Source organism: Lissotriton vulgaris, chromosome 1_1 (assembly GCF_964263255.1).
Source record: "Lissotriton vulgaris chromosome 1_1, aLisVul1.2, whole genome shotgun sequence".
Taxonomy (NCBI): domain Eukaryota; kingdom Metazoa; phylum Chordata; class Amphibia; order Caudata; family Salamandridae; genus Lissotriton; species Lissotriton vulgaris.
In genome coordinates this window covers 459,912,732-459,938,846 of record NC_141685.1, presented here as the reverse complement: position 1 = coordinate 459,938,846, position 26,115 = coordinate 459,912,732, and the positions used below count along the sequence as shown (strand labels likewise).

The following is a 26,115-nucleotide window of genomic DNA, read 5'->3' as shown; positions in this document are numbered from 1 at the left end:
CGCGATGTAATGGCATGCGATGTATTAGCATGTGTTGTAATGTCATACAACCTATAAAACCTATGGCTTGTTAGCTAACTTTTGTAGAAATGGTGTTGTAAAATTCAGAATTTGGGGCACTTTTTCAAACTTTCCTATGTGCGAGAACCTCCATTGCCCCCTTCCTGCCCCCCTAAGGGAATTCAGGCTTACAGGATTCACCCACTCAGTACATTTCGGACTGGTTTTTTGTGCCCCACCAATTTCAAAATTCAGCACGTACCACTGCCCTTTTGCCACCTGGTCCTTATGTCGTGGAAGGATGTCTCTGAATAAATTCTCTTCAACCATTTCTTCTGTTTGAACCAGAAGGTGCGTTCTCGTTCTAGTAGATGATGGGAATTGTCCCAGTTAAGAGCTGCCTGTGGGCATCTCACACAATTGCAGCACATTTACTCTGGGTCAAATGCCTTTCAAAACGGCCCATCCATCGTAAAGTAAGTGATTTCTGGAGGAGTTTGGAAACTGCTGCTAATGCTCTGAAAACTGGCAACAGTAAGTCGCATAGCAGGAAGACATATTCGTGGAAGTCATAAAACATAACAGCTGGTGTTAATCTGTTTTTGTTTTCAAAGAATTTTAGATGTGAGCTTATTAAATTGAATCTACAGAAACAAAATAGTGTGCTCATTTCTGTAAAAAAGCCACTTAGGGCCGATTCACAAAGGCATTTCTGAGTAGTTCAAGTAGTAATCCTGTCGCACTCTTAGACACTTTTGTTAAATGGTCCCAAACATCTAAAATGGGATTAACATGGGAATACTCAAGGAATATTTGTATTCAGTATGTACAAAAAGAAAGGACAGTGCCCTCTGTGTATGTTGTGATCGTTTCCTGGCTGGTACACAAAGGCATGTAAGTATGTTAACGAATACCATAGTAGTACTATTTCCTGTCATGAATGCGTTTGTGAATTGGCCCCATTATGTGCATTGTGAGAGTGGAGGAGAGAGTTTTATATTTAATACGAAATAGATTAATCCCATGAGGCTTAAAAAGCAGATAATTGTATAATGTATTACTTTAGTGTTATTACAATATACTTTGTTTAGTGATGGGGCCAGCATTATTACCCGTTTGAAAATATACTTTATCTGGGATAAAATGTACAATGTGGGGGTGTGTGGCTTAATGGCCAGAATTGCGAACCTTAACCATGGAAACCGGTTTAAGTCACGTCGCTGGCTCAACAACCTGTACTTCTGAGTAAATCACTTAAATTTCCTGTGAATAAAATGTTTAAAAAATAATTGGATGCTCATGTAAAGCACTACAGTGCCCTTGGCCCTAGTTTGCGCTTTATACAACCACCTAAAAAATGTGTTCAAAATGTATTATTACCTAACTAAGGGGCTCATTAGGATAGCGGATATTCCGCATCCTCTGGGCCGGCGGAAGTCACCGCTGGCCCGGAGGATGCAGAAAATCCTCTGCGGACCCACCAAAGACCCACCGCCACATTAGGATGGCTGGTGAGTCCTTGTTTCAGTCCACTGCTTTTCCGCCGCGGTTGGCTTACAACCGCAGCAGAAAAGCTCTAATATGGTGGCGGTGTCTCTCAGACACCGCCAGCCATATTAGGATGGGTTTAAAAAAATGCTTTTCCGCAGCAGGTTTTCCGCTGTGGAAAAGCATGTGGAACTTCACTGCAGGGGCCCGTTGCGGGCCCCCTGGGTGAAGGGGGTGTGGGGGGTACCTATGGTACCCCCCAGCATTTGTATGCAGAAATCAGCAGGCACCGCACGGTGCCTGCTGCTTTCTGCATACAAATGCAATGTATGCAGTTTTACCATTGCGGCAGGTGCAGCTTGAAGCCGCACCCGCCGCAATGGTAAAAATAGAGGATGTGACCGCCAGGGTGGCGGTCTCATCCTAATTTCACAGGAGGGAACTCCGCAGGCCATGCGGAGGTTCCCTCCTACTCTGGGGTCGCGGACGGACGCAAGTCCGTCCGCGATCCTAATGGGCCCCTTAATGTGAAGTAATCGACACATTCAACACTGCCTATGAAAGATGTAAGTTATTTTGGGTATACACAAGGAGTGGAAGATGTAATGTCCCACAAGTCAAGTACTGCTCTCCCAACGTCTTGTATTTAAAGCATTTGCCACTTTTAGGTTGCGTCTATAGGCAGCTACCAGCTGTTGTCGACTACCTATTGTGGACAATGCCAATACTTATACTGAGCTTGGGGTCAGCTCATTGATTACCATTGATTGGCTTTCTTATCAATCTCATTTGCTTTCCTCTTATTTGATCACTTGTCTTCCTCTTTTTAGAGTTGTCCCTCACCTAGCGCATATATTCTATACAATCATTTTGGTTGGAGCTTGCACAGATTCACATCGGGGAAGTACTTTTTTGTTTCGCTTCCAGTTATCCATGGGAGAGCATGTCTTTTTATGATCTCTCCCTGGGGCCGTATTACACTGAAGGTGCATTTACATTGTTTCAAAGGTGAACCCAGCCCAAACAATGAAAATGCACCGTATTATGATGAATGCGCTGCCCCCAGGGTGAAAAACAGGGCAGCTTTGAAGCTGCTCCTTGTTTTCACAGTGCAGCGGCAACCCACCTGCACTTTGAAGGGGAATTAGAGATCCCATTGCAGGCCGGTGCAATGGTATACAGTCAAAATATTGAGTTAAAAATATCGAATTGCATTAATATCGAATTCAAAATATGGAATGAACACAATATCGAATGGACAGAATACAGACAACAAAAATATTGATTGGACAGAATATAGACAACAAAAATATTGAATGGACAGAAAATAGACAACATAAATATCGAATTTGAGGTAAGTAGGTTAATATCGATTTTTTAAAGTGTTTTTTTATGTTAGTATATGTGTGAAAAGTGTATATTTATTTTTAATTTATTTTAATTAATTAATTATTTGGCATTACATTTTTGCGTAATAATATTCTGTAGCGGGTTGTGGGTTTATAGGGGAATAGGGTGGTAAGTAATTTAATTATATTTAATTAAATATGTTAATTTATTTATTGGTATTTATTTTGAATTAATTGTTATTTATTTTTCATTGGTAATTAATTAAAATATAATTGGTAATTAATTTTTATTAATTGATTAATTGATAATTATGGTAATTTTATTAATTTATTTTCTGTAGCGGGTTGTCGGTTTATAGGGGAATAGGGTGGGAAGTAATTTAATTCTAATTAATTAAATTTTTAATTTATTTATTGGTATTTATCTTGAATAAATTGTTAATTAATTTTTAATTGGTAATTGATTAAAATATAATTGGCAATTCATTTTTATTAATGGATTAATTGATAATTATGTTATTGTATTAATTTATTTTCTGTTACGGGTTGTCGGTTTATATGGGAATAGGATGGGAAGTAATGTAAATGTAATTAATTACATTTTTTGATTTATTTATTGTTTTTTTGTTCTAATATTTAATTATTTTTTAATTGTTAATTAATTAATTGTTAACTGGTAACTAATTTGTATTAATAGGTAATTATTTTTATTAATTAATTTTCATTTGTATTTTTAATTGATTAAATAGTATATTATATTAAATTGTTAATTACTTTTAATTAATTTGTAATTGGTATTAATATTTAATTTATTTTTATTCATATATGAAGTATTTACTTTCCCTACTGCTGCACTCACTGGAGTGGGAATAGTAATTTTTACTCCTACGCTATCCAACACTTTCCCTACTGTTGCACTCTCTGGAGTGGGAATAGTAATTTTTACTCCTACGCTATCCAACGCTTTCCCTACTGTTGCACACTCTGGAGTGGGAATAGTAATTTTTACCCTCCCGCTATCCAACGCTTTCCCTACTGTTGCACTCACTGGAGTGGGAATAGTAATTTTTTCACCTACGCTATCCAACGCTTTCCCTACTGTTGCACTCACTGGAGTGGGAATAGTAATTTTTACCTCTACGCTATCCAACGCTTTCCCTACTGTTGCACTCTCTGGAGTGGGAATAGTAATTTTTACCCTCCTGCTATCCAACGCTTTCCCTACAGTTGCACTCTCTGGAGTGGAATAGTAATTTTTACCCCTACGCTATCCAACACTTTCCCTACTGTTGCACTCTCTGGAGTGGGAATAGTAATTTTACTCCTACGCTATCCAACGCTTTCCCTACTGTTGCACTCTCTGGAGTGGGAATAGTAATTTTTACCCTCCCGCTATCCAACGCTTTCCTACTGTTGCACTCACTGGAGTGGGAATAGTCATTTTTACCCCTACGCTATCCAACGCTTTCCCTACTGTTGCACTCACTGACGTGGGAATAGTAATTTTTACTTTTACGCTATCCAATCCATTCCCTACTGTTTCACTCACTGGAGTGGGAATAGTAAATTTTATGCCAACGCTATCCAACGCTTTCCCTACTGTTGCACTCTCTGGAATGGGAATAGTCCTTTTTACCCTCCCGCTATCCAACGCTTTCCCTACTGTTGCACTCTCTGGAGTGGGAATAGTAATTTTTACCCCTACGCTATCCAACGCTTTCCCTACTGTGGCACTCGCTGGAGTGGAATAGTAATTTTTACCCCTACGCTATCCAAAGCTTTCCCTACTGTTGCACTCACTGGAGTTGGAATAGTAATTTTTACCCTCCCGCTATCCAACGCTTTCCCTACTGTTGCACTCTCTGGAGTGGGAATAGTAATTTTTACCCCTACGCTATCCAAAGCTTTCCCTACTGTGGCACTCACTGGAGTGGAATAGTAATTTTTACCCCTACGCTATTCCACGCTTTCCCTACTGTTGCACTTTCTGGAATGGGAATAGTAATTTGACTCCTACGCTATCCAACACTTTCACTACTGTTGCACTCTCTGGAGTGGGAATAGTAATTGTTACCCTCCCGCTATCCAACGCTTTCCCTACTGTTGCACTCACTGGAGTGGGAATAGTAATTTTTACCCCTACGCTATCCAACACTTTCCCTACTGTTGCACTCACTGGCGTGGGAATAGTCATTTTTACCTCTACGCTATCCAACCCTTTCCCTACTGTTGCACTCACTGGAGTGGGAATAGTAAATTTTATGCCGACGCTATCCAACGCTTTCCCTACTGTTGCACTCTCTGGAGTGGGAATAGTAATTTTTACCCTCCCGCTATCCAACGCTTTCTCTACTGTTGCACTCACTGGAGTGGTAATAGTAATTTTTACCCCTACGCTATGTTATGTTATGTTATGTTATGTTATGTTATGTTAATAACATTTATTAGGCGCAACAGCTGCCCCAGCAAAGGGGCGTCCTGGCGCCAGATCATGTACACAACACAACAGATCAGAGCTGAAAAGAGGGGAAATCAGATAACAGGGGAAAACAAGTGGGTTTTGATGGCCCGTCTAAAAAGAGTCAGACTATTAAGGGCACGAATGTGCACAGGAAGGGAGTTCCACAAATCAGCCGCCAGAACACGGAAGGAACGTCCTCCCATCCTGCTCAGCCTGAACCTAGGCTTACTCACCAGATGAAGTGATTCAGATCTGAGGGACCGCGTAGGGACGTAAGAAGAGATGAGGCCCACCAAGGAGGGGGGAGAGGAAAGCTTCAGAATCTTAAATGTCAGACAGAGAGCCTTGAATTTGATTCTCTGTCTGACCGGAAGCCAGTGAAGAGAGGTCAGAACAGTCGAGACCGAACAACGTTTTGGAAGGCCAACAATGGCCCGTGCAGCAGCGTTCTGCACCCTCTGAAGCCTAGTGGCCTCCGCCTGGTTGACTCCTAGCAGCAAGGCGCTCCCGTAGTCAATCCGGGAAAGGATGGAGGCCTGAACCACCAGTTGCCGAGTGGGGGGGTCGAAGAATTTGAGGACTGGTCTCAGTCCTCGCAGAATACCATAACAGGTAGCTGCTGTCTTCTTCGTGTGGCTGGTAAAAGATAGATTAGAATCCAGCCAGACCCCCAGATTTTTAACTTCGGCCGCTGGAAGGGGGGTCACCCCTAGTTCGGAAGGCCACCACTGATCTCCCCAGAGGTCCGCCTGCTTCCCTACGATCAGGACCTCGGTCTTCTTGGCATTAAGCTGTAGGCAGTTATTACGCATCCAGCTAGCCACAGCTATAAGTCCTGCCCGGAATCTGAGCGCAGTCACCTCAGGGTCCCCACTGAGTGTCACCGCCAGCTGCGTGTCATCGGCATACGATGTCATGGTGAGGCCAAATTGCCTGACGACAGCAGCCAGCGGCTTCACATACAAGTTGAATAAGGTGGGGCTAAGGGCAGAGCCCTGAGGGACTCCCAGTTCCAGAGGGTGGAGCAAGGACTGGCCAGATGGAATGGCTACCTTGAAGAACCGGTCCGAGAGGAAGGAGCGTAACCACTGAAGAGCCTTCCCCACAATACCCACTTCCTCCAATCGCCGCAACAGGATGTCATGAGACACCGTGTCGAACGCGGCGCTCAGGTCTAACAGTAGGAGCGCCGCAGTCTGCCCCGCGTCCAGCACCGACCGCAAGTGCTCGATCATAAAGAGCAAAGCAGTTTCAGTGCTGTGTTGAGCGCGAAACGCATTTTGGCTCTCGTCAAGAATGTTATTACGAGAGAGGTGTGCAGACAGGATGGAATTCACGTGCGCCTCAGTGACCTTGGCGGTCCAAGGTAAGAGGGAGATGGGCCGATAGTTTTCCGGGAGCAAGGGGTCAGAGTTGGTTTTCTTCAAAATAGGGCTGACCACAGCTTGCTTCCAGGATGGCGGAACCATGCCCTCACTGAGGGAGAGATTGATCAAGTCCAAAATGGGCTCCCGACAGAGAGGCGGGAGGCGGGCGAAGAGCTCCGGCTTCAGTGGGTCTAGGGGGGAGCCAGATTTAATTTTGAGGCTCAGAGTGTCAAATACCCCGTTAGACATGGCCGGCAAGGTGGACAGAGTTTCGGACACCGAGACCTTCACATCATTCGGAGTATCCCCGGGATCAGATGGAATAAAACCACGGTAGATTTTCTGCACCTTCTCTACGAAAAAGGATGCCAGGTTTTCGCAGTGCGAGTCCGTGCATATTACTTGCGAGGTGGCCCGTTTCCCCATCAAGTCTTTAAGTACCTTAAAGATTAACCCTTTCCCTACTGTTGCACTCTGGAGTGGGAATAGTACATTTTATGCCGACGCTATCCAACGCTTCCCCTACTGTTTGCATTCTCTGGAGTGGGAATAGTCATTTTTACCCTCCCGCTATCCAATGCTTTCTCTACTGTGAGAATAGTAATTTTGACCCCTACGCTATCCTACGGTAAAAATATTGTATATTTTTTAATAATATTATGTTAATATATATATATATATATATATATATATATATATATATATATATATATATATATATATATATATGTATATATTAAAAAATTAATTATATTTTTATTACTTACATTAATTATTTATTAATTTTAAGGTTATTTAAGTATTTTAAGCATGTTTAAGTTATATATATTTATTATTTCAATCATTTTCAATTACTTTGAAGACATTTAAAAAAATTCGATATTTTGACTAACTATATTTTTTACAACAATATTTTTGATTCGATATTTTTGTACTTACCTGTTTGGAGATAGGGATTCGATATTTTTGCATTCTATATTTTTTCCTCAATATTTTGGTAAGTCTATATTTGTGTCATCGATATTCTTTCAGTGATCCCGCTGCACCCACCTGCAACGGGTTGTTTGGGGAGTACATAAGACCCTCTTTACCCCATGCAGAGGACTGCCATCAGGGGTCATACTGACAGTGTGCCACCTTTTAGGTGGCTCATTTTCAGTGCGCTTTCTGAGAGCTTTGTCTCTGTGCCTGCATCTGTTATACAACGCGGGCACATAGGCAAAGGGATTCCCCAATTTGCATGGGGCACGCCACCATGCAAATGACTGAATGCACCCTGAAGATAGCGCTGGCGCTTTATATGCGCCAGAGGTATTGGTTTTGCAGAATGGCCCACAGAAGCGTCTGCAGCCTCTTCTGTAATACCAAACGCCCGCTGCTCTCCTGGGGGGACTTTTATAATATGGCCCCTGGTGTCCTGCTTCACCCTCATATCCTCATGCAACTGACCGCATCATCATAGTGCATGAAGAAGCATGCTTCACCAGTCATGCACATGTATATATTGTCATGTTTTTTTGTATGCTCTTCAAGGCTGGAAAAAATATTGTGTTTTCTTTTTGCTGATGCTCTAAGGTGTTGCCGATTTCTTGCTTGCATTCTGGACTTGCTCACCTCAGATCCACATATACTACCTCCGTGACTACGTCTCAGGTTCAGTAGAGGAACAATTTTCTGGACACTCTTCAGGAGGGGCATCCTGGACCTCTGTGGACTAGTCCTATTGTGGGGCCCTGGGAGTCAGCACTATAGACTCTTGCAGGGCACACAGACATTCTGCAAGTGGTGGAAGGCCTGGGTGTCTGGAAAGCGCAGAAAGGGAGTGGTATGTCATGGAAAGGCTTGATGTGCTGATGCCAGGCAGACCACGGGTCAGGAGATCACCAGGACGGGACAGGATAACATTCTAGGCTTCTACAGGTAAACTACTGCTAAAGAGAAGAAAGGAGGATTGCCAAAAGCTGTAGAAAGGCGTAAGGAAAACTCACACCACAATTCTTGATGTATGGAGTTTCCAGAAACATATATCTGGTAGCTGGAGCATGAAACTATGTACACAAAGCAAAAAACCCAGTTAAAGTTAGCCAAAGGGAACAGGATGTGTCTAAAGGTTCTAGCTGCTCATGCGTAGCATGTGCATGACTACAGCTGGTATTCTGATGGTGTGAGGTTTCTTATGATGCTTAGATTACAGCCAGTAAGAAGGAACCAGCATGATGAATTTTTATTCTCCAGGGCCTCTTGACATTTTGGGTCCCCCAAGGGACATGGCATGGTATTTTTACCCTTCCCTTTTTAGAGATGTGACAAATGAGTGTTAATTTATATAGCCCATGGGGACCGAAGAGGATTAGCTGTGTAACTTAGGGGAGGCCCTAGACTAGTGAGATATATCTGTGCAAAGAAGGTCCCCTGCCTCTCCTCCAGAAAAAGCCTCCCCAGCACTCGCAAGCGTCAAGTGCTAAAAGGCCAACGTTGGAGGATTCGCTTTACAGAAGGTCCAGGACACCAGAGGTGAAAGATTCCCATTGACATAGTTGTTCTCCATTAAAGTGTGTCCACCCTCTGACATCTGAAACCAGACTTCTTACAGCTATCAGAACTGTTTTATGTGTGGATAAATAAGCTTATGGAGTGAATATGCTACAAGAAACAGCTGGCCCATGTTGTTCCTTGTATCATTCATCATTAACCATCCAGCGTTACATCTAAGCAATATGTAAACACTGTTGTTGTTAAAATCATCTAATTCTACACACTTAAATGCCACATACACATGACTGTAACTGTGGACGCCACATATATACATCTATGGGAATAAATTTGTAGCCGAAACATTTTGGAGAATGGACTCTTGGGTTTTGCAATACACCATTACACCCTGCATAGTGCCCACAATATACTTGAGTGTTTAAAATGTGATGGTTTTAACAACAGTGTCATTTTGATATTGCTTAGATGTAACTGTGGGTGTTTAGTGATGCTTGAGAAGTCCTGATGAAGTCAGTTATGATAAAACACATATTGACTAGAATGGAAGAAAATCATATGACTCTACAGAAAACATGGCGTTTCTGTTGGATGACTAAAGAGAAGTGCTCAAGGGCCCATTGTTGAACTATTGTAGGTGTTTAGCACCCTCCTGAATTTGAGAAAGACATTTTCCAAGGTGAGACTGAATGGTAGAGACAACTTCGAATGGTACTCATGTGAACATCCAGTTTGAGTTTTGTGGCTCAGTCAAAGCATTTGGAATTCACTATTTTTCTTTTATGGAAAGTATCTGGTTGGACTCCTGAGTAGTTGTGATGTGGTTGTGACATTTCAAGCCAAACAGGAAATAAGGTAGATGGCTTTTGTCTCTTTGCAATTGTAGTGAAGAGCGTGGATAACGTTTACAGGAGTATAGTGTAGAGTACAGTGTAGAAACTGTTGTAGTAAATAAGTTGAGTCAGTGAGGATTAGTCCTATTTCCAGATGATGAGTGGTTAAGCACCCCTTAGTGGATGCAATTGTGAAGGAGACATACAGGCCAATTTAGAGTTTGGCGTATCGGGTTTTACTGCACCAGGGCAATGGAGTAAACTACTCCATCGCCTTGACAGAGTTCTCCACCAGCCAAATTCTGACATGTCCGCTGGCCTAGCAGACATTTCTAGCATTTGCAGGAACCAACGTCACAACAGTTCCTAGCAATGCATTGTAAGTTTGCCTGACAGCTCTGTCAATAGACTTACAGTTTTTTTTATTTCAAAAGCTAAATAAAAAAAAATTGGATTTTGTTTTTGAAAATAACCCCCCCCCCCCTTGCTGTGGGAGTTTTCTCCCATGACGAGAGAGGCATTTTGCAGTTTTCATTGACCCTTACTGTTAGTTTTTTTTTACCTGATGGTGATGGACAGTGAAAACTGGCCTTGTGTCTGCCCACTTTAAATCTGGTGGGTGGACATATGACCAAACCTCTGACAGTCATTACTCTGTCGGGCAATTGGAGGTTTATGTTAGCAGCAGAGATGGAGTATTCTCCATCTTCAACATCATGAAGGCCCACCCATTTCTAAAAGAGGCGGGCACACCTTTAGTTTGGCACAGAGGGTACTCTGTGGCTTTTGTGATGGAGTACCCTTTCCGGCAAACTCTAAATCGACTCTATTTATCAAACAGCAGATGAAGGTTACAAGATTATTACACTGGGTGTTCCGGAGATCCTAAGGGGCTGGAGATAATACAGAGCCTTGGAGCTCTCCATATTTGATTTCATAAGCTTTTCAGACTAATGGACCTAGCTTGACTTAGTAAATATGGTTAGAATGCTCCCTTAACACTGCAGAGTATGCCAGACTGTTGAAAAGCATCTGATAATCAATGGTGTAAAGTGTGGCCAAGAAATCTAATAAAATGTAGGGGGATTATTTGCAAGCCCTGTGCGCCACCAGAACATCACTTTTTATGATGTTCCGGTGGAGCATAGAGCTTAGCCATATCTACAAGGCCACGTGAAGCCACCCTGTATGGCTTTTCATGGCCTTGTAGATATGGAGTGAGGTAACATAGAAGAAATTAAAAAAACAAGGACCCCCCTGAACACTGGTGTCAATGAACTCCTAGGGCAGGGATAATAATGTGTGAACAAAAACCCTAGGCAGTAAACAATTGGGCAAACAAGTAATATAAAGTGACAGCGAAAAATCATACATGGAGAAATAAAATAAAATGAATCATGATTTTAATGAACACAGTTAAAAATCATACAAGTAAATGGCATACCCACCACCGTATGATGGTAAAAATTGGTTAAAAGACATACAATTCATACATTTATTATTTAATCATGTAAAGAACACCCCTACAAATTAATTGAGGTAACATAGAACAAGTCGCTAATTGTCACACATTGCCAGGGGCAGGCATGCTATGGGTGTTACGGTGAGTGTTCCCACGTAACGCCCATGGCATTTGACACATCGCCAGATTTACAAGAATCTGTAAGCCTGGGAATGCATAAAAATCGCATGCCTTCCCAGGGGAGGCACAACAAGGAGAAATATCTTTATTTCTCCTCGTTTTTTTCCTCTTTTTCTGTGTGTTGCATTCTGCAGCACCCAGAGAAGGGGAAAATGCGTCCATGGATTATTTTTGTGCCCCTTCCTACACAGAATCAATCCTATATGCGGAACAGGCATCCTTGCAGCATGGTGTACAGGGGCCGGCATCAGCGCTAGGCAGCCCATTGTACACCAGAGCAGGGGTAGAAGACAGAAATGCACCATATCCTGTAGATACAGTGCGTTTCTGCCATAACCCTGTGGTGCAGGTCACTTGCCCTATGCCACGGGGCTTGTAAATAAGCCCTGTTATGTTTAGATACAGAGGCCTGACTGACAGGCACTAAGAAACCATTATAATACAGGTGTGATGAAAGTTCACAGGTGAAATGTGTACAAAGAGCCTTTACAACACAGAATAGAAGATAGATACGTTTGTATTTTGAAATATTTTCCAGGTCCACAGAGGATTTCTGTATACTAGAGGTAATGATGGCTTGTTTGATGGTTTGAGGGTAAGCAACATAGATCCACGTCAAGGCTGGGTTGATTAACTGAGTAGTGAGTGGAAACAGTGCCGTAAGACAAAAATTAACCATTTTAGTTTTGAAGACATGTCATGGTGGGAGGAGTTTTCGAAAGACATCAAGATTTGACTTTTCAGCTTCAGTTCTGGGTGTGCCCTCACAAAAGGTGTTAATACAGAGAGGTGAACCTGGTTGGTCAATTTATTTTGGCATTACAAAAGGGGTTGTATTGTGCCATCTGTAATATTAAATGAGAAATGTATTGGCACGTACAAGCAGAGGTATCCCCTACAAATTGTCTGCTGCTGAATAGTAATGATTACAGTTCATTACGGAGTATGTGGAGGCTCCCGGTGTCTTTCCTTGGGGGCAATGGTTAGGAGCGCACGAGCAGTGGTATAGAAAGTGCATTTTATGGTGAGCGCCATTGGCGGGGAAGGTCCGACCGACCCCCTGGGCATATTCTAAGCATCTACACCAGCTCACACACGATGCAGTAGTCAGGTAGTCTGTGCTATGTTTTCATGCACCTGGGCTACGTGTTAATGATTGTACACGTTCAGGGGCGGCTCTAGGCTCATGGCGGCCCTGAGCAGGGAGCGTAGGTAGGGGGCCCCGTAAGTGGGGATCCAGGCGGGGCGGAGCACGGAGGGCAGTGAAGAGGGGGGGGTGGAACAGTGCCAGGGGCCACCAAATCCCTGCCAGGGGCCGCCACGCAAATATGTATCCATTCTTAGAGGATTATTATATTAAGGATATATATTGGCCTGGTGGCCCCTGGGGTTTGGCGGCCCTGTGCAGGTGCACAGCTTGCACATGCCTTTGGCCGCCCCTGACACGTTTCTGGTTTTGTGAGGATGACAGTCTGAGGGTCCTTGATAAACAAAAAGGAGCACCACCTGCCAGACACTGAGGAAGTCATCTAGTCCATAATTTACTGAAGAACGAGTGCACTGCGAATACGTTTTCAAAGGCCCTGTTCTTATTGTTGGTCAAAGTATACTCCTTCTTTGCAACCACTCTAATGTTTAAGAGAAAACTCAGTCTAACTAGTATCACCTGTGTAATTTAATATTGTTCAAAACTTAGGCCTGGCTACTAGACCACTTTGCTATTATTTTTTGTTGTCTTCTTTTCACATAGCCCACTATTTTTCAGAAGCTGTGGTTGCAGATCACGTGAGCAGCAGAAGTAACCCTCGCATGCCCTATTAATCTAATAGGTCCGTCCACATTATGTACATGTGAAAAATGCTAGTAAACAGAGCCCTTCATATTGACCTTTTCAATGGACGGATGATGAAATTACCTGCCAGATGTTTCCAGCCATGTTTCCAGATTGCTTCACCTCGTACTGAAGTTCATACGGTATTGGTTCGGAGTCTGACCAGCACAGTTGCAATTCTCCTTCCTCTGTTATTTTCATTTGCAGGTATAACGGAGGGTTGGGTTTCACTAAAAAAATTAAAAAACATGTATTGTAATTTCTCGTGTAATTGTTGTTTACAATTCACATGTATTTGTGTTTATTGCATGTACATTATTTAATCTTTGTGAAAATATTTGAACAAATGCAATATTTACCCAGGGTGCAATGCCGCTTTGCCTGATCACAAGTGTTCCAGTGTTCCAGCACCCAGATTAGATTTTCAAGATGTGGAAATGCTGGGCCTGATTATACCATTTACCTACTGGTCAAAGTAGGTGGTAAATGGGAACAGTAACCAACATCTAATTGGGATAATTTCCTTGTATAATTTGACACAGACAATCTGGCTGCAAGGTTATTCCCCAATCTGCGGGGTTTAACCCCATAAACTGCCCTCCATGCGGGATGATTCCTATTCCTAATGGTGCCTACCATTGTCAAATAGTCTGTTTGCCAGCAGGATCATCAAAGTGGTTCAAACAATTAAGTCTGTCTCTAATCGCAAGGAGTATTTTCCAGAATTGCTCGTTGTAAACCCCATAAACACAGCAAACACTCCTGTGCTTCATGCCCCTTATGGAATGACATACTTCACTCTTTAAATTCCATTACACCTGAACATGGATAGCCAGGTCACTTCTGTGACATTTGAAGTAGGCAAAGGATAGTGAGCTGGTTGGTTCCTGAGAAGGCTCTAAATCTTTCTAGCTCCCCTCACCTCATGTATGTAACTGACTCTCTTGGTTTCATGTGGTATCGCGACTCGAAAGAGCGACTGGTCCCAGGAAGATGTATACTTACTTTACACCCAGCAGTCCTCCTGGTTCTCATCGTTGAGGGTAGTTCACTTGAGGGGTAATACTCAGGACAAACAGATTCTTTTCAAATAGCCGTACAATATATGTTCTTCACACACTTTTCGTACTATGTAGATCGACCCCAGTACCTCTTTCACACTTTTTCACTCACTAGCATCATGACCCCTCTTTGCCCCCCCCCCCTTTTGCAGCTTAAGGGGGGTTGTTGACACACACAGTTATTTTTGAGCCTTCAGCCGCGGCCGGCAGTGGGAGTACCTGCAGGGCGGAGACGTGGGGAGGGGGAAGGGCAGGGTGGGGGGTAGTAATGTATGGATTACGGAGCTTCCCAGGTAAGTAAACATTTAAATAAATAAAACGAATTTCGTTGAGTGCACTGCATTCCCAAATGCAATGTAGGGCGTGCAACACAATTCGTTTCATTTATTTAAATGTTTACTTACCTGTAAAACTCCGTAATCCATACATTACTACCCCCACCCTCCCCCTCCCTATGTCACCGCCCTGCAGATACTCCCACTGCCGGCCGTGGCTGTGAGCCTTTCCTGTCTGCAACTCCGCAGGCAAAAGCTCTTAAAAATATGGGACATTGATAACAGAGGTCAAGCAAGGAAAGTCAGTTACAACAAAGAAATGAAGAGGAAAAGAGGGAAAGAAAGAGAGAAAGAGGGAGAGAGAGGGCTGGAAGGAAGAGTGAAATGAAGAGCATATGAAAATAAGGAAGACACTGTGACGAGAAGCAAGGGCAAAAAGGATGAAATGATGGATGCTAGGGTGAAGGGGCTGATGGATGTAAGGATAAAACAATATTTGCATGAGTGGCGGTAATGATAAAAGTTTGGTTGAATAGGTGAATGGATGATTGGTCGCCTGGATGGAGGCGTGGAAGGATGGATTGCTGAATTGATATAAGGAGGGTGAATTGGTGGATGAATGAAGAAGAATGATTCAATGAATGGATAGGTAAAAAGATGCATTAATTGCTTGGAAGTGCTAGCGAAGACTTGATGGATGGAAAACTAATAATGAAAGGGTGGATGGATGGAATGGTCAAAGGATGGATGAAAGTATGAAAAGTATGAAAAGATGGATAGTTGGATGTATATATGAAAGGCTTATTGATGAAAAGAAAGGGTTATTAAGGCACCTCATCAGGAGTTGGTAGGACTTACTCGCTTCACTCACCCAATGGCATTCGAGGTATGAATCAAAATTTGCTGGCTACTCCCTTAATTTCACTCCACTATTCATAGCCCCTATTCCAAATGGATGCACACATTTCCATTGCTATAGCAGCAAGCGGCAAACCCCAAGTTGATCACACTCTAGTAAAACTTAGCAAAACTCCTTATTTGAAAAAACGATAAAGGGGAATTAAACTGTAGGCTCAACAAATCCTCACCTTTGACAACAGGGTTGATTTCTCTTGTGACTAATTCTTGTTTAGCATGGGAAAGCGAGATCTTTCAGCTGATCCTGTTCCATCTATGGCTACAGTAAAAGGTTAAAGCACAGTTTCTTTTTTGCACAGTACCTTCACAATAATTAGTCCTGATGACTCTGTCAAAGCCTATGCCCTTTCGTGAGAGAAGCAAGTTCTACATTTGTTTTGTTTTCAACAGAAATCATGATTCAAATCTCTGCATTATTCACCTTAACCTTCGTTTTTCAAAAATGTATTTTGATTCTAGAACAGAAACCCAGGGGCGTGTGTACAAGGAGTTAACGCTGCCTTAGTGGCACTGTTCCGACGGTTTTGCAGCACAATTTTTCTTGCCTTATGTACAAGCTGCCGCTAACCTCTGTTAGCGGCAGTTTTCCTGCGCAAACGTCCATTCTACAGATAGACACTTCTGTTAGCGATAATGACATGCATGGGAGGCGTTCCCGTGCAAAAACGGCTGCTAACTCTACTTCGCAATATTTACAAGGGGATTACTTAACTGTGGAGGACCAAAAAAACTGCCACTAACTGCAGTGAGAGGCAGTTTTTATCACCAGAAAATAGCTGGTCTTAAAAATGGAGATAACACTTGGGGCCTCTTTTCAGCAGGTTTGGTGCTGGACAGCGCTGCAAGGAATGTTGCTGTGCTTCGCTGCCCTGCAACAAAACGCAGGGCAGGAATGAGCACCATCATTAAGATAGTGCTCATTCCTGGGATTCAGTCATGAAAAGTATTGTAGTGCTGTGACAAGACAGCATGGCAACACTTTTCACTACTCCTTCTTGTGACACCATGGATGTGCTGTATTCACTGGACAGCCTCCATGTCGCAACTAATGACACACAAGGCTGGAATCCTGACGTATCTTTGTGCGCTAAATTCATGAATTGCGGCAGTCGTGTCACAACCATGCCACAACTCCAGCAATGCATGGGGCCAGCCTATCCCTGTGGCAATGCGTCACCCTTACGCCTGCCTTAAGGCAGGTGTAAGGTACTGATGCAGTGCCTGTCTTGAGAGGTGACAGGGTGTCGGCGGAGTTGGAGATCCATCGTTGGCAGTTGCGCGCTGCAGTGTCATTGTCTGTAAGTGTTGGCGGAGTGGTGGTGTTGAGGGAGTTGACGAGACGTTTTTCGGTGGACTTGATCCAGCTGCGGGGGCGATGATAGCGGTGGTGTACGCTGAGCATGGTGAAGATGTGATGTATACAATGATGGTCGGTCCAGAAGAGTCCAGTGGTGTGGCTGTAGTTGAAGTTCCCACCGATGGAGGAGACATGCTCAACCGTGTGTCCTGCTATGTGGCTTGCTGTGGTGACTAGCTGCTTGCGTCTGATGTTGTTGAGCTTCCCCAGGAGGGGGTGGTTTTCTGGTCACTGGTGTTGTACAGGTGGAACTTGAGTCCACCGAGTAGGATGTTGTCGGTGGATGGGAGATCTGGAAGTTGAGGTGTTCCATCATGGTCATCATTGGGTCATTAGAGTGCGTGGTCAGTCGGAGTGTGAATCTGTAGGTGATGACAATGCCTCCTCCTGGACGGTCTGGGGGGTACTTGCGGGTGATTTAGTAGCCATCAGTGATGGCGATGTCTTGTCCGGAACAGAGGTTGGTCCTGGCAGGCGACCTGGCATCCAAGCTTGATGGCGAGGAAGGTTCTGGCATCATAGCGATGGAGTGTCCGAGTGGAAGGGTGCTTGGTGCTGAGCGCATTCCACGGGCAGACGGACACAAATGAGCCTGCCAATGGCTTGCCTTTGGCACAGGAGATGTCCATTACAACAAAGGCATTACATTGTAATGTCTTTACAACGCAACCCCAACAATGCAGGTGCATTTACATTGCATTCAATTACAACACATTGTGAGGTCAGTTATGGGATATTTGAGTTAGAGGGTGGGTATGGGTTATGGGTATCGAAGATGAAATTTGGGTTGTATTATGAGATAAAATTTAAAAATTTGGGTCAATAATAAAAATTGGGGTGTGCATTTGGGTCAAATATGATTTTTAGGGTGTGTTTTGTGGGCTCAAAGATGAATTTCAGGGTTCAGGGTTTGCTTTAGGGTGCAAGCGTTAGTTTTAGGGTGGCACTACCTGAAGTTGGAATGGTAATATTTACATCTCCGCTATCCAACACCTTCCCTACTGTTGCAATATGCCTAGTATTCGTATGCATTGTAATGGAGTGCGTTGTAATGGTATGTGTCGTAACTTCATATATAGCTTTGGCACATCAGTGGTACATCCGCTAGCATTGGCCGCAAAGCGACCAACATAGATAAGTGCTGCAGGGGGACTGGACAGCTGGGAGGTGGGAAACACCGGAAAGGACACTGGATGGGGAATGGGGGTGTGTGTGAGCGGGTGTTGTAAATATTTAAATGAGCGAAATATTACCCCGAGGCTGTGTCCCGTGTCTTTGTTTCTCCTGCTCACCTGAGTCAGGCTCCCTCCCCTAAGCCAATCACAACAGTCCTACACAGTGTTGGGATTTGTCATTGGCGCCGGGACAAGGCTTCAGCCAGGGGCTAGAGGGGTGGGCATGTTCTCCATGCAGGCTGTAATGCAGCCTGCATTGAGAACAGGACAGTGCGCATGATTGCTTTGGCCAGCCTGAGTGGGCTGACCAAACAGTCATTGCGCACTTGAGTGGGCATGCCACTCCGCCCCTGCCCTACTCCATGAGTGGAGCAGCTCTACCCACCTTCCCGCTCGCAAAGGAAACATAGCACGATTACATCAGGAAGTTAGCATCATGTGATGGTTTTTCCTTTTCTTGCACTGCTTGAAAGCTGTGGGGCGACACTCTTCCACCATAGTGGATGAGCCACCACTGGGGGTGCATCATCTACAGGTGCTAGGCTTGGGCGAATCGACCCTCGGGGCTCTTCCACTATGTGTCCCACGGTGTCAATGTCCACCTTACCTGGACATTGACACCGTGGCGCAATACGCTGCTCTCTCTCCAAATCTATTATCAGTAAGCAGGAGTCTCAGCCAGGTGGGATTTAACAAGCATGGTTAGAACAGATACCGATGGTGAACCTCCCGATGCAGTTGATAAAGCAGGGCCCCCTTAGGCGTGAAGTTGCAGCGCTACTCCAGCACAAGATCGGCGCAGCTCAGGGGCCTCATCCTCCACAGCGTCCGGCCAGCGCAACATCATCCGACCTGTGATGCAGAGAGGCGCTGCCCACTGTTGGTAATCCCCTCCGTGCACCCCGGTGTAGTGTTGAATCATAGTATGTGGTGCAGACCTCCCCTATGTTGCTGCGCAGGAGCGCCTCTACCATTCACAGCTCCAAGGCGCTCAAGGCGGTCTTCTCACACAGGTCAGCAAAGTGTCTCAAGACTTCACCACCAGGTAGGGACGTTTGCTGCACCTCATTGTCTACCGCCAAGGCTTGACTCCACAGCTCCTCCGCATCCCACTCCAGGCTCCAGACACAGGTCCAGCGAGGCATCAAGGCTCCAGACACAGGTCCAGCGAGGCATCCAGGCTCCAGGCGCAGGTCCAGCGAGGCATCCAGGCTCCTGGCACAGGTCCTGCAAGGCACCCAGGTTCTCATCCTGGTCATCCTGCATGCTGGGTGACTTGAGGGAGTTGTTGATGTGTGCTGCACTTGGCCCTGGCTGCTCCATTCTGCATTTCATTGATTTTCTGCCTATTTTCTATTGAAGGTCGACTGATAGGCTATTTTTTCCAATAGAGGCAAACAAAACTCAAGCTGGGCTGACTAACGTGTGTTTTTTAGCGCCATCACACTAATGTTAGCAGCACTTTTTGCTGCCGATGCCTGAAGCTATTGTAATGTTGCAACTGCTTGTAAATGCGCTGCTAACTTGGTGATCGTTTTCAGCTGTACACAGCAGTAAGAAAACTGCTGCTAACTAACGTAGTTTTTGTGTCAGTCCTTGTACATATGGCCCCCAGTTTCCATATAGCCTAGTTTATCTTCGAAAAAATAAATTTCTATGTCAGGACCTTTGGTTTTCTGCATGAACTGAGTGCTCGACTTCTTGTGGTGGCGTTTCACAATTTACAACTTCTGAGGAAACTCATTCCATCAATTCTCCCGCCACAAATGGTCCAGGAACCAGTGGACATATCTGTGTGACATTTCTTCTTGTACTTCAACCTGGAGGATCAAGCCCTTTCTATCTTCCTTCCTTTCCTCACAGATAATCTTGCTGCTGAGGACAGAGGCCCTGAGGTAGCTTTATTTAAATAATTTTTTTTAAACAGAGTCGGGAGATGAGGTAAAGATTCAACCTTGCTAAGGCTTCGCCACCAGCACAGAGGACTTATGAAGCAACATTTCAGCAGAACCATCTTATGAAGCTTGAAAAACACAATGTTGAGTGCCTTCCTCCAATTACCCGACAAAAGGCATGCTTTACCCTTGTTAATTTGCTTTAATATGCTAATCAGTGAGTGGACGATTTGCACCTGATTCGAACTTTGACACCTCGGAATTAGATATAACACAGATTTACCTGATTTCAAAAAATTGCAAGTGTAGGTGATATGTTAAGTTTTTCAACAAAGATAATGAGAACTAGTAATTCAGCTCTACATTAATAGTTAAGGGTAATTGACTAATGATTGTCATAAATGCCATATTAATTATATTCATCGGGATATGGCTGCAAAGAGGCTACATATCAGCAGGATGTTTTTGTAAATGTAGAAGTTATATTAAATTTGTATAGAACTACACACAGACAGTACTTGTAAATTATGACTGGAGGCAACCCTCTCGCTTTCTTATTTTTACAGTATATGTTCCTCCACTTAAACACCAGGGTGCAGTGCTCATTAGATGCTCTTTTGTCTATAAACTTTACGACAACTGTATTTTAATAAGGTCTATTTAAATAATTAAGACCTAGCCCAAACGCTTCAACTTCATGAAGTTGTTCTGTGGAAGAAAGAAAGGGCCAGATGTACATAGTTTTGTGTTTGCAATTTCCTAATAGTGAATATTTGCGATTCACTAATAGGTAATCGCAAATATCAATGTGCAAATGTGTGTTTCCCACATTTAGAAATTCACAGTGGGTCGCAAAAAAAAACTCCCTCATTAATATTCATGCGGTAGGTCTTGGTTTGCGACCCAATGGGAATCGCAAAAATCACAGCGATGGTGTCCTGCTGGGGGTCAGCAGACCACCAAGTCTGTGATTGCTTTTAAATAAAGAATAGTTTATGATAAAATGCAGCCCATTTTCCTTGACGAAAAATTGGAATCTTTCCAAAATGAAAAATGTTAAGTTTTCTTTACCTTTTTTAAGAGCAAACAGTGGTCCGTTGGACCACTGCCTGCTCATCAAAAATGTTTTTACAATCGTTCACGAAGGGGAAGGGATTCCTTGATGACCCCTTCTCATTTGCACATGGGTTACCACCTACTTGAAGTAGGCACTAAAATGCGAATGTCTTGTGATTGCATTTTGTTCACAAAACATTCACACATACCACTGCACATTGCTATTAAGAAGGAACGCCCTTACCATGCACCTTCCTAATACTGAATCGTAAACCGGTTTGCGATTCGGTAATAGGTTGTCAAATTGCAAAATAAGGCTTTGTACTTAGAAAAATGTTTTTTCCGGTCGAAAATGGCATTTGTGACCTAAAAAGAAACATTGTATCACTGGCCCAAAGTACCTAAAAATCTACTTTTTGACAGATGAACCTACAAAAGAACAGTGTTTTCTGGAAAAACTTGCAAGAAAAATAATTTCACTCTCATGCACTGACTCTCTAATTTGTATCAGGAAATTGAGCACTTCTTCACAAGGGCTTGTTTGGTAATGAAATTGTTGTTGATGTGAATATATGAACAACAGTTGTGTTCTTACGGGGGGCAACTTAGACATGAAGCTGATTATAAAGGTGCCGTACTGAGTCATAAAATGGGTGTTTTAAAACCCAGGGATCTGGAAGATGACACAGGTCTACTGTGCTGTTTCTAACTTGTGACATAAATACCTATTACATTAATCTTTTTCTGCAAGGATTTTTTATTCCTTATTTTGCTACTTTTTACCTGTGGTGATTGTTTATTCCCAGGGAAAGTACCCATTCCCCTGAACGCCTAGAGTCATATTTTATGAAAATGGCTCAGTCAATATCTGCCCATATGCACCTTCAATGGGTGTACCCTGTTAGTGACATAAACAATGAACCATATTACATACAAACAGCCTCATTAAAAAAATTATGGCACACTGCAGCGCAGCAGGCCTTCCTGCTGCGCAGTCATGTATCAAAAGAAAAGACCAGGAATGCGCCACATCTACAAGATATGTCCTTTTCCCGTGCACTGAAGCACAATGGGCTGCCATGCGCCAACGGAGGCTTCCTTGTGCCATAGCGCAAGAATGTCCGTACTGTAGGGGATCCCTTCCTGTGTGAATGCGGCACACATAGAAAAAAGAAAAACGAGGAGAAATAAAGGCATTTTTCTTTGTTGCGCCTCCCTTACACCGTCCCTGGGGACTGAGGAATCTGACACGATCCCGAGTTTAGGAAGCTTGTAAATCTGGGATTGTATAAGGTTCTATGAGTGTTACATGGGACCACCCACAGCAACTCCCAAGGAGCACCCCTTTCATGCAGAGTAATGCATGAATGAGACCATTAATTACCAGGCCATGAAAAGCAACGCAAGGTAAATATAGTCAGGCACACTGCGCCACGGGTGCATCTAAATAAGTAATACATCAGTGGCACAATGGGTTTGTAAATAAGAAGCAGAAGAATGGCACTAACAGAATAATACTCTTCTGGGCTGACCCAAGATTTGACAACATACAGCCAGATTCATCAAGCTGAAATCGGCTCGCAAAGGGCCAGATTCTGAGAATCTGGCCCTTTGCGAGCGCTATTTTTGCATTTGGGATTCATCATCCCAAATGCAAAAATCGCAATTATAGAAACCGCTAAATTGCGAAAAATCGCATTTAAGGAATCTCAATTAGAGATTCCTTAAATGCTATTCATGAACCTTTTGAAAATTGCGAATTCGCAATATGGGGCCGCTATTTACTGCGAAGCGTAACTTCGTGGTAAATAGCGAAAACTTAGAAAAATGCACTTTAGTGCATTTTTCTAAGTTGTATTTTACACACACACATGTCCTTTGGACATGTGTGTGCGCAACACCAGTGTACATTTGCATTTCAGGGGTTCTACAGGGTGTCCTTTGGACACCCTGGCACCCTTGAAATGAAATCGCTTCCTTATTTGCGATTCGCTAATTGCTAATCGCAAATAAGGAATGACTCCCCATTCATTCCTATGGGCCTCTAGGCCCATAGAAATGAATGGGAAAGCCATTCCTTATTTGCGATTAGCAATTACCGAATCGCAAATAAGGAAGCAGTAGAAATCGCAAGAAATATTGCGATTTCTACATGCATCCCGTTTTGCGAGTCTATAATAGCGATTCCTTAATAATCGCTATTAAGGACTCGCAAAACGGCACTTTGATGAATCTGGGGGATAGCCTCAAAACACAGCCTGTAGGATGTTGACCCAAAGCAGCCAATGACTGTACTGGCTGACCCTAGACCCACTCTCCGTTTATGTGTTCTAAACAAATTTCTTTGGCTACACAAAACCTAAAGCGATGTTTTTAACAATCAAAGCATTTTTACAATCTTAGCAGTTCTAACTGAACACAAAAATGATGTTCCACGTGTACAAAAAATGTGTTTCAATTACCAGGTGTCCGTCCTTGGAAGTGCTTCCTGTCCTACGAGGTATGAATGGTAAAGTAGTGATTACGGTAGGACTCCGGTTAAGGAGACAATTAAGGCAAAACAGAAAATGTGTATTCTCATTCAAGCAAGGGGCTGAGGTAAATGAGAAAAACCAACAGAGGAAATCAGTTGATAGTCACAGGAAGGCCGTTCTATCACTGCTAAGTACAGAACAAAAATAGAGTCCATTAATTGTTCCATATTCCACAAAGCAGCACACCAAGATAAATATGCTTCCTCATGCATTGTTTTAGCTAGCAAAACTGAAATATTATAACCTTCAGGCTGCACTGCAGAGCTAACTGAAAGCGTGCATTTATTTGACTGTGGATCATTCAATAGGTTAGAAAGCAAGTTATATTATTATGCTCTGAATTGAAAAATGATATGATAAATTGATGCAGAGCTTTTAAAACCCACACAATACAGAATTCATGTGCGTCTTTTAGCACATCAGAGATTCGAGGTAATAAACAAAGATACAACATTTACCCCAAACAGCACAAAGATAAGATTTACTTTATAACTCAACAAAGCGTCTGAACTTGATAGTTCAGCATGAAAATACATTCAGGCATCAGTTCATTATCCAATTAGGGCTTAAAGTAATTGCAGTCTTTGAAAAGAAGTTTATTTAGTTTCGTAAATAAAGAGTAATATAGCATTGAATGTAAGCAGAGGAGCATGAAATATTCCTTTTAATAAAGCTTGGTAACCTTAGCTTTATTGCAGACAGATTGTTTGCAGATGTAAACTTTATACTCTTCATTATGTTGCCCTGTATTGCTGTATTGGTTGCTATAGCTACCCTGAACTAAAATTAAGCATCTATTTCTTGGTATCCGCCTATTATTTACTTTTTTATAGCAATAATTGTTACAAGAGAATTCTAGTAAACTCAGTTTATTCATAAAGCACACTGAACAAGTCAGCCTTACTGTTGCTATATAATGAAACCTATGAAATGTTCAAAATGGACCTTAAGGGAGCGGTGCATTGCCAGGACACAACAAAACATGACGGTATTTTTTTGAAAATGCATTACTGGGCATGTTCTTTAGAATGTAAAATTGCTTTATGCAGAGTGTGAGAAAGTCACTGTCCGGGTATTTACGGAGGAGAGTCCATGCTCATTAAACTGTACCCGAGCATCCACAGAACACAGACTCAGATGTTAACTGAGGGTTCGATTCACAAAGGGACTTACGACTCGTAAAGTTACAAGTGCTTTGTCTCCTTACTCGCGGCACACTCCAATGCTCACGGCAGAGATTCCGCCATGAGTGTGGAAACTCTGCATTCGTAACTTTACTAGTCATAAGACCCTTTGTGAACCAGACACTGAAAGAGTTGCACCAAAGATACTGATGTCTCAAAGGTGTTGCCATCCGTACCTGAAATTAGCAGTTGATCTAAAGTAAGCATACCCGCCCATTGTCACGTTTTCCACAGGATATTTCATCACCCCACTTGAATGTTGGTTATTGTGCCAAAAAAGTCAGGCTTTCCTCCGGGGAAGTCTGTGGGTAGTAGGCCAGACCTTACACATCATCTGTATGATTGAATTGGTAGTATGTGAGGAGTGGGAATGGGTATTTTACAGCATTTGGTGACTCTATCCAGACCTCTCTTTCAATAGAGACCCACAGCGGGGTATCGTCCTGCCTAGGCTCATATACACCAACTGTTGCAGGTGGAGTGCCATGTGATAGTGCTCCATGCATGGCAGGCTCAGACCACTGCAGCGGCAATGGCCAATCAGTTTTGTCAATTTCAAACTGGGCCACAGGGATCCCTAGATGAAGGATTTATATCCCTGCCAATTTCCCTCAGGGGCAAAGTTTTGACTGGGAGTTGATGCATGCCCAGGATATAGGTGGAATGAGGTGCTTTCACAATTTTCAATGCCTGCACCAGTCCCGATAGCAAGAGATTTTGCATATTCCGCTTTTAACTTGGTTATAAGTAGGTCAAAATTGTCTGATACTATCCTTTCCAGACCTCTTTTGACACACACCCTCTGATACTTCAGCTGGTATTTGTTCCAATAAAATTTATAAACCAGGAGGGCTCCCCTCATAGTAATCTGGGAGAGCGTCAGGGTGTCGATCTTGTCCCAGTTAATATCGCAACTGGAGATAGTTGAAAATTCTGAGATGGAAGATGTGAGCGTCGTTAGGGAGGTGGGGAGGTCAGTGAGTGTAAGTAATATGTCACCTGCATAGAATATAATTTTGGAGGCACCCGCAGGTTTGGGTATATTTGCTATCCATGGGTGTTTATGTATGGTGGCAGCTAAGGACTATGGAGCCACAAGAAATAAGAGGGGAGAGAGGGGGCATCCCTGTCTGGTCCTTCTATGAACCGGGTAATGTTATTTAACCACATGCGTGCGGGTATTATTTTTGCGCTACGCG

The 26,115-nt window shown here is 43.3% G+C and overlaps 1 protein-coding gene across 1 annotated transcript in view; it reads right to left on the bottom strand.

The window, feature by feature from the left end:
* Positions 1-26,115, bottom strand: part of LEPR (leptin receptor) — a 422,515-nt gene that overhangs the window by 371,150 nt on the left and 25,250 nt on the right. The window contains exon 2 of the mRNA XM_086925355.1: positions 13,546-13,691. Coding sequence (XP_086781481.1) covers positions 13,546-13,691 — 146 coding nt within the window. The remainder of the gene's footprint in view (positions 1-13,545; positions 13,692-26,115) is intronic.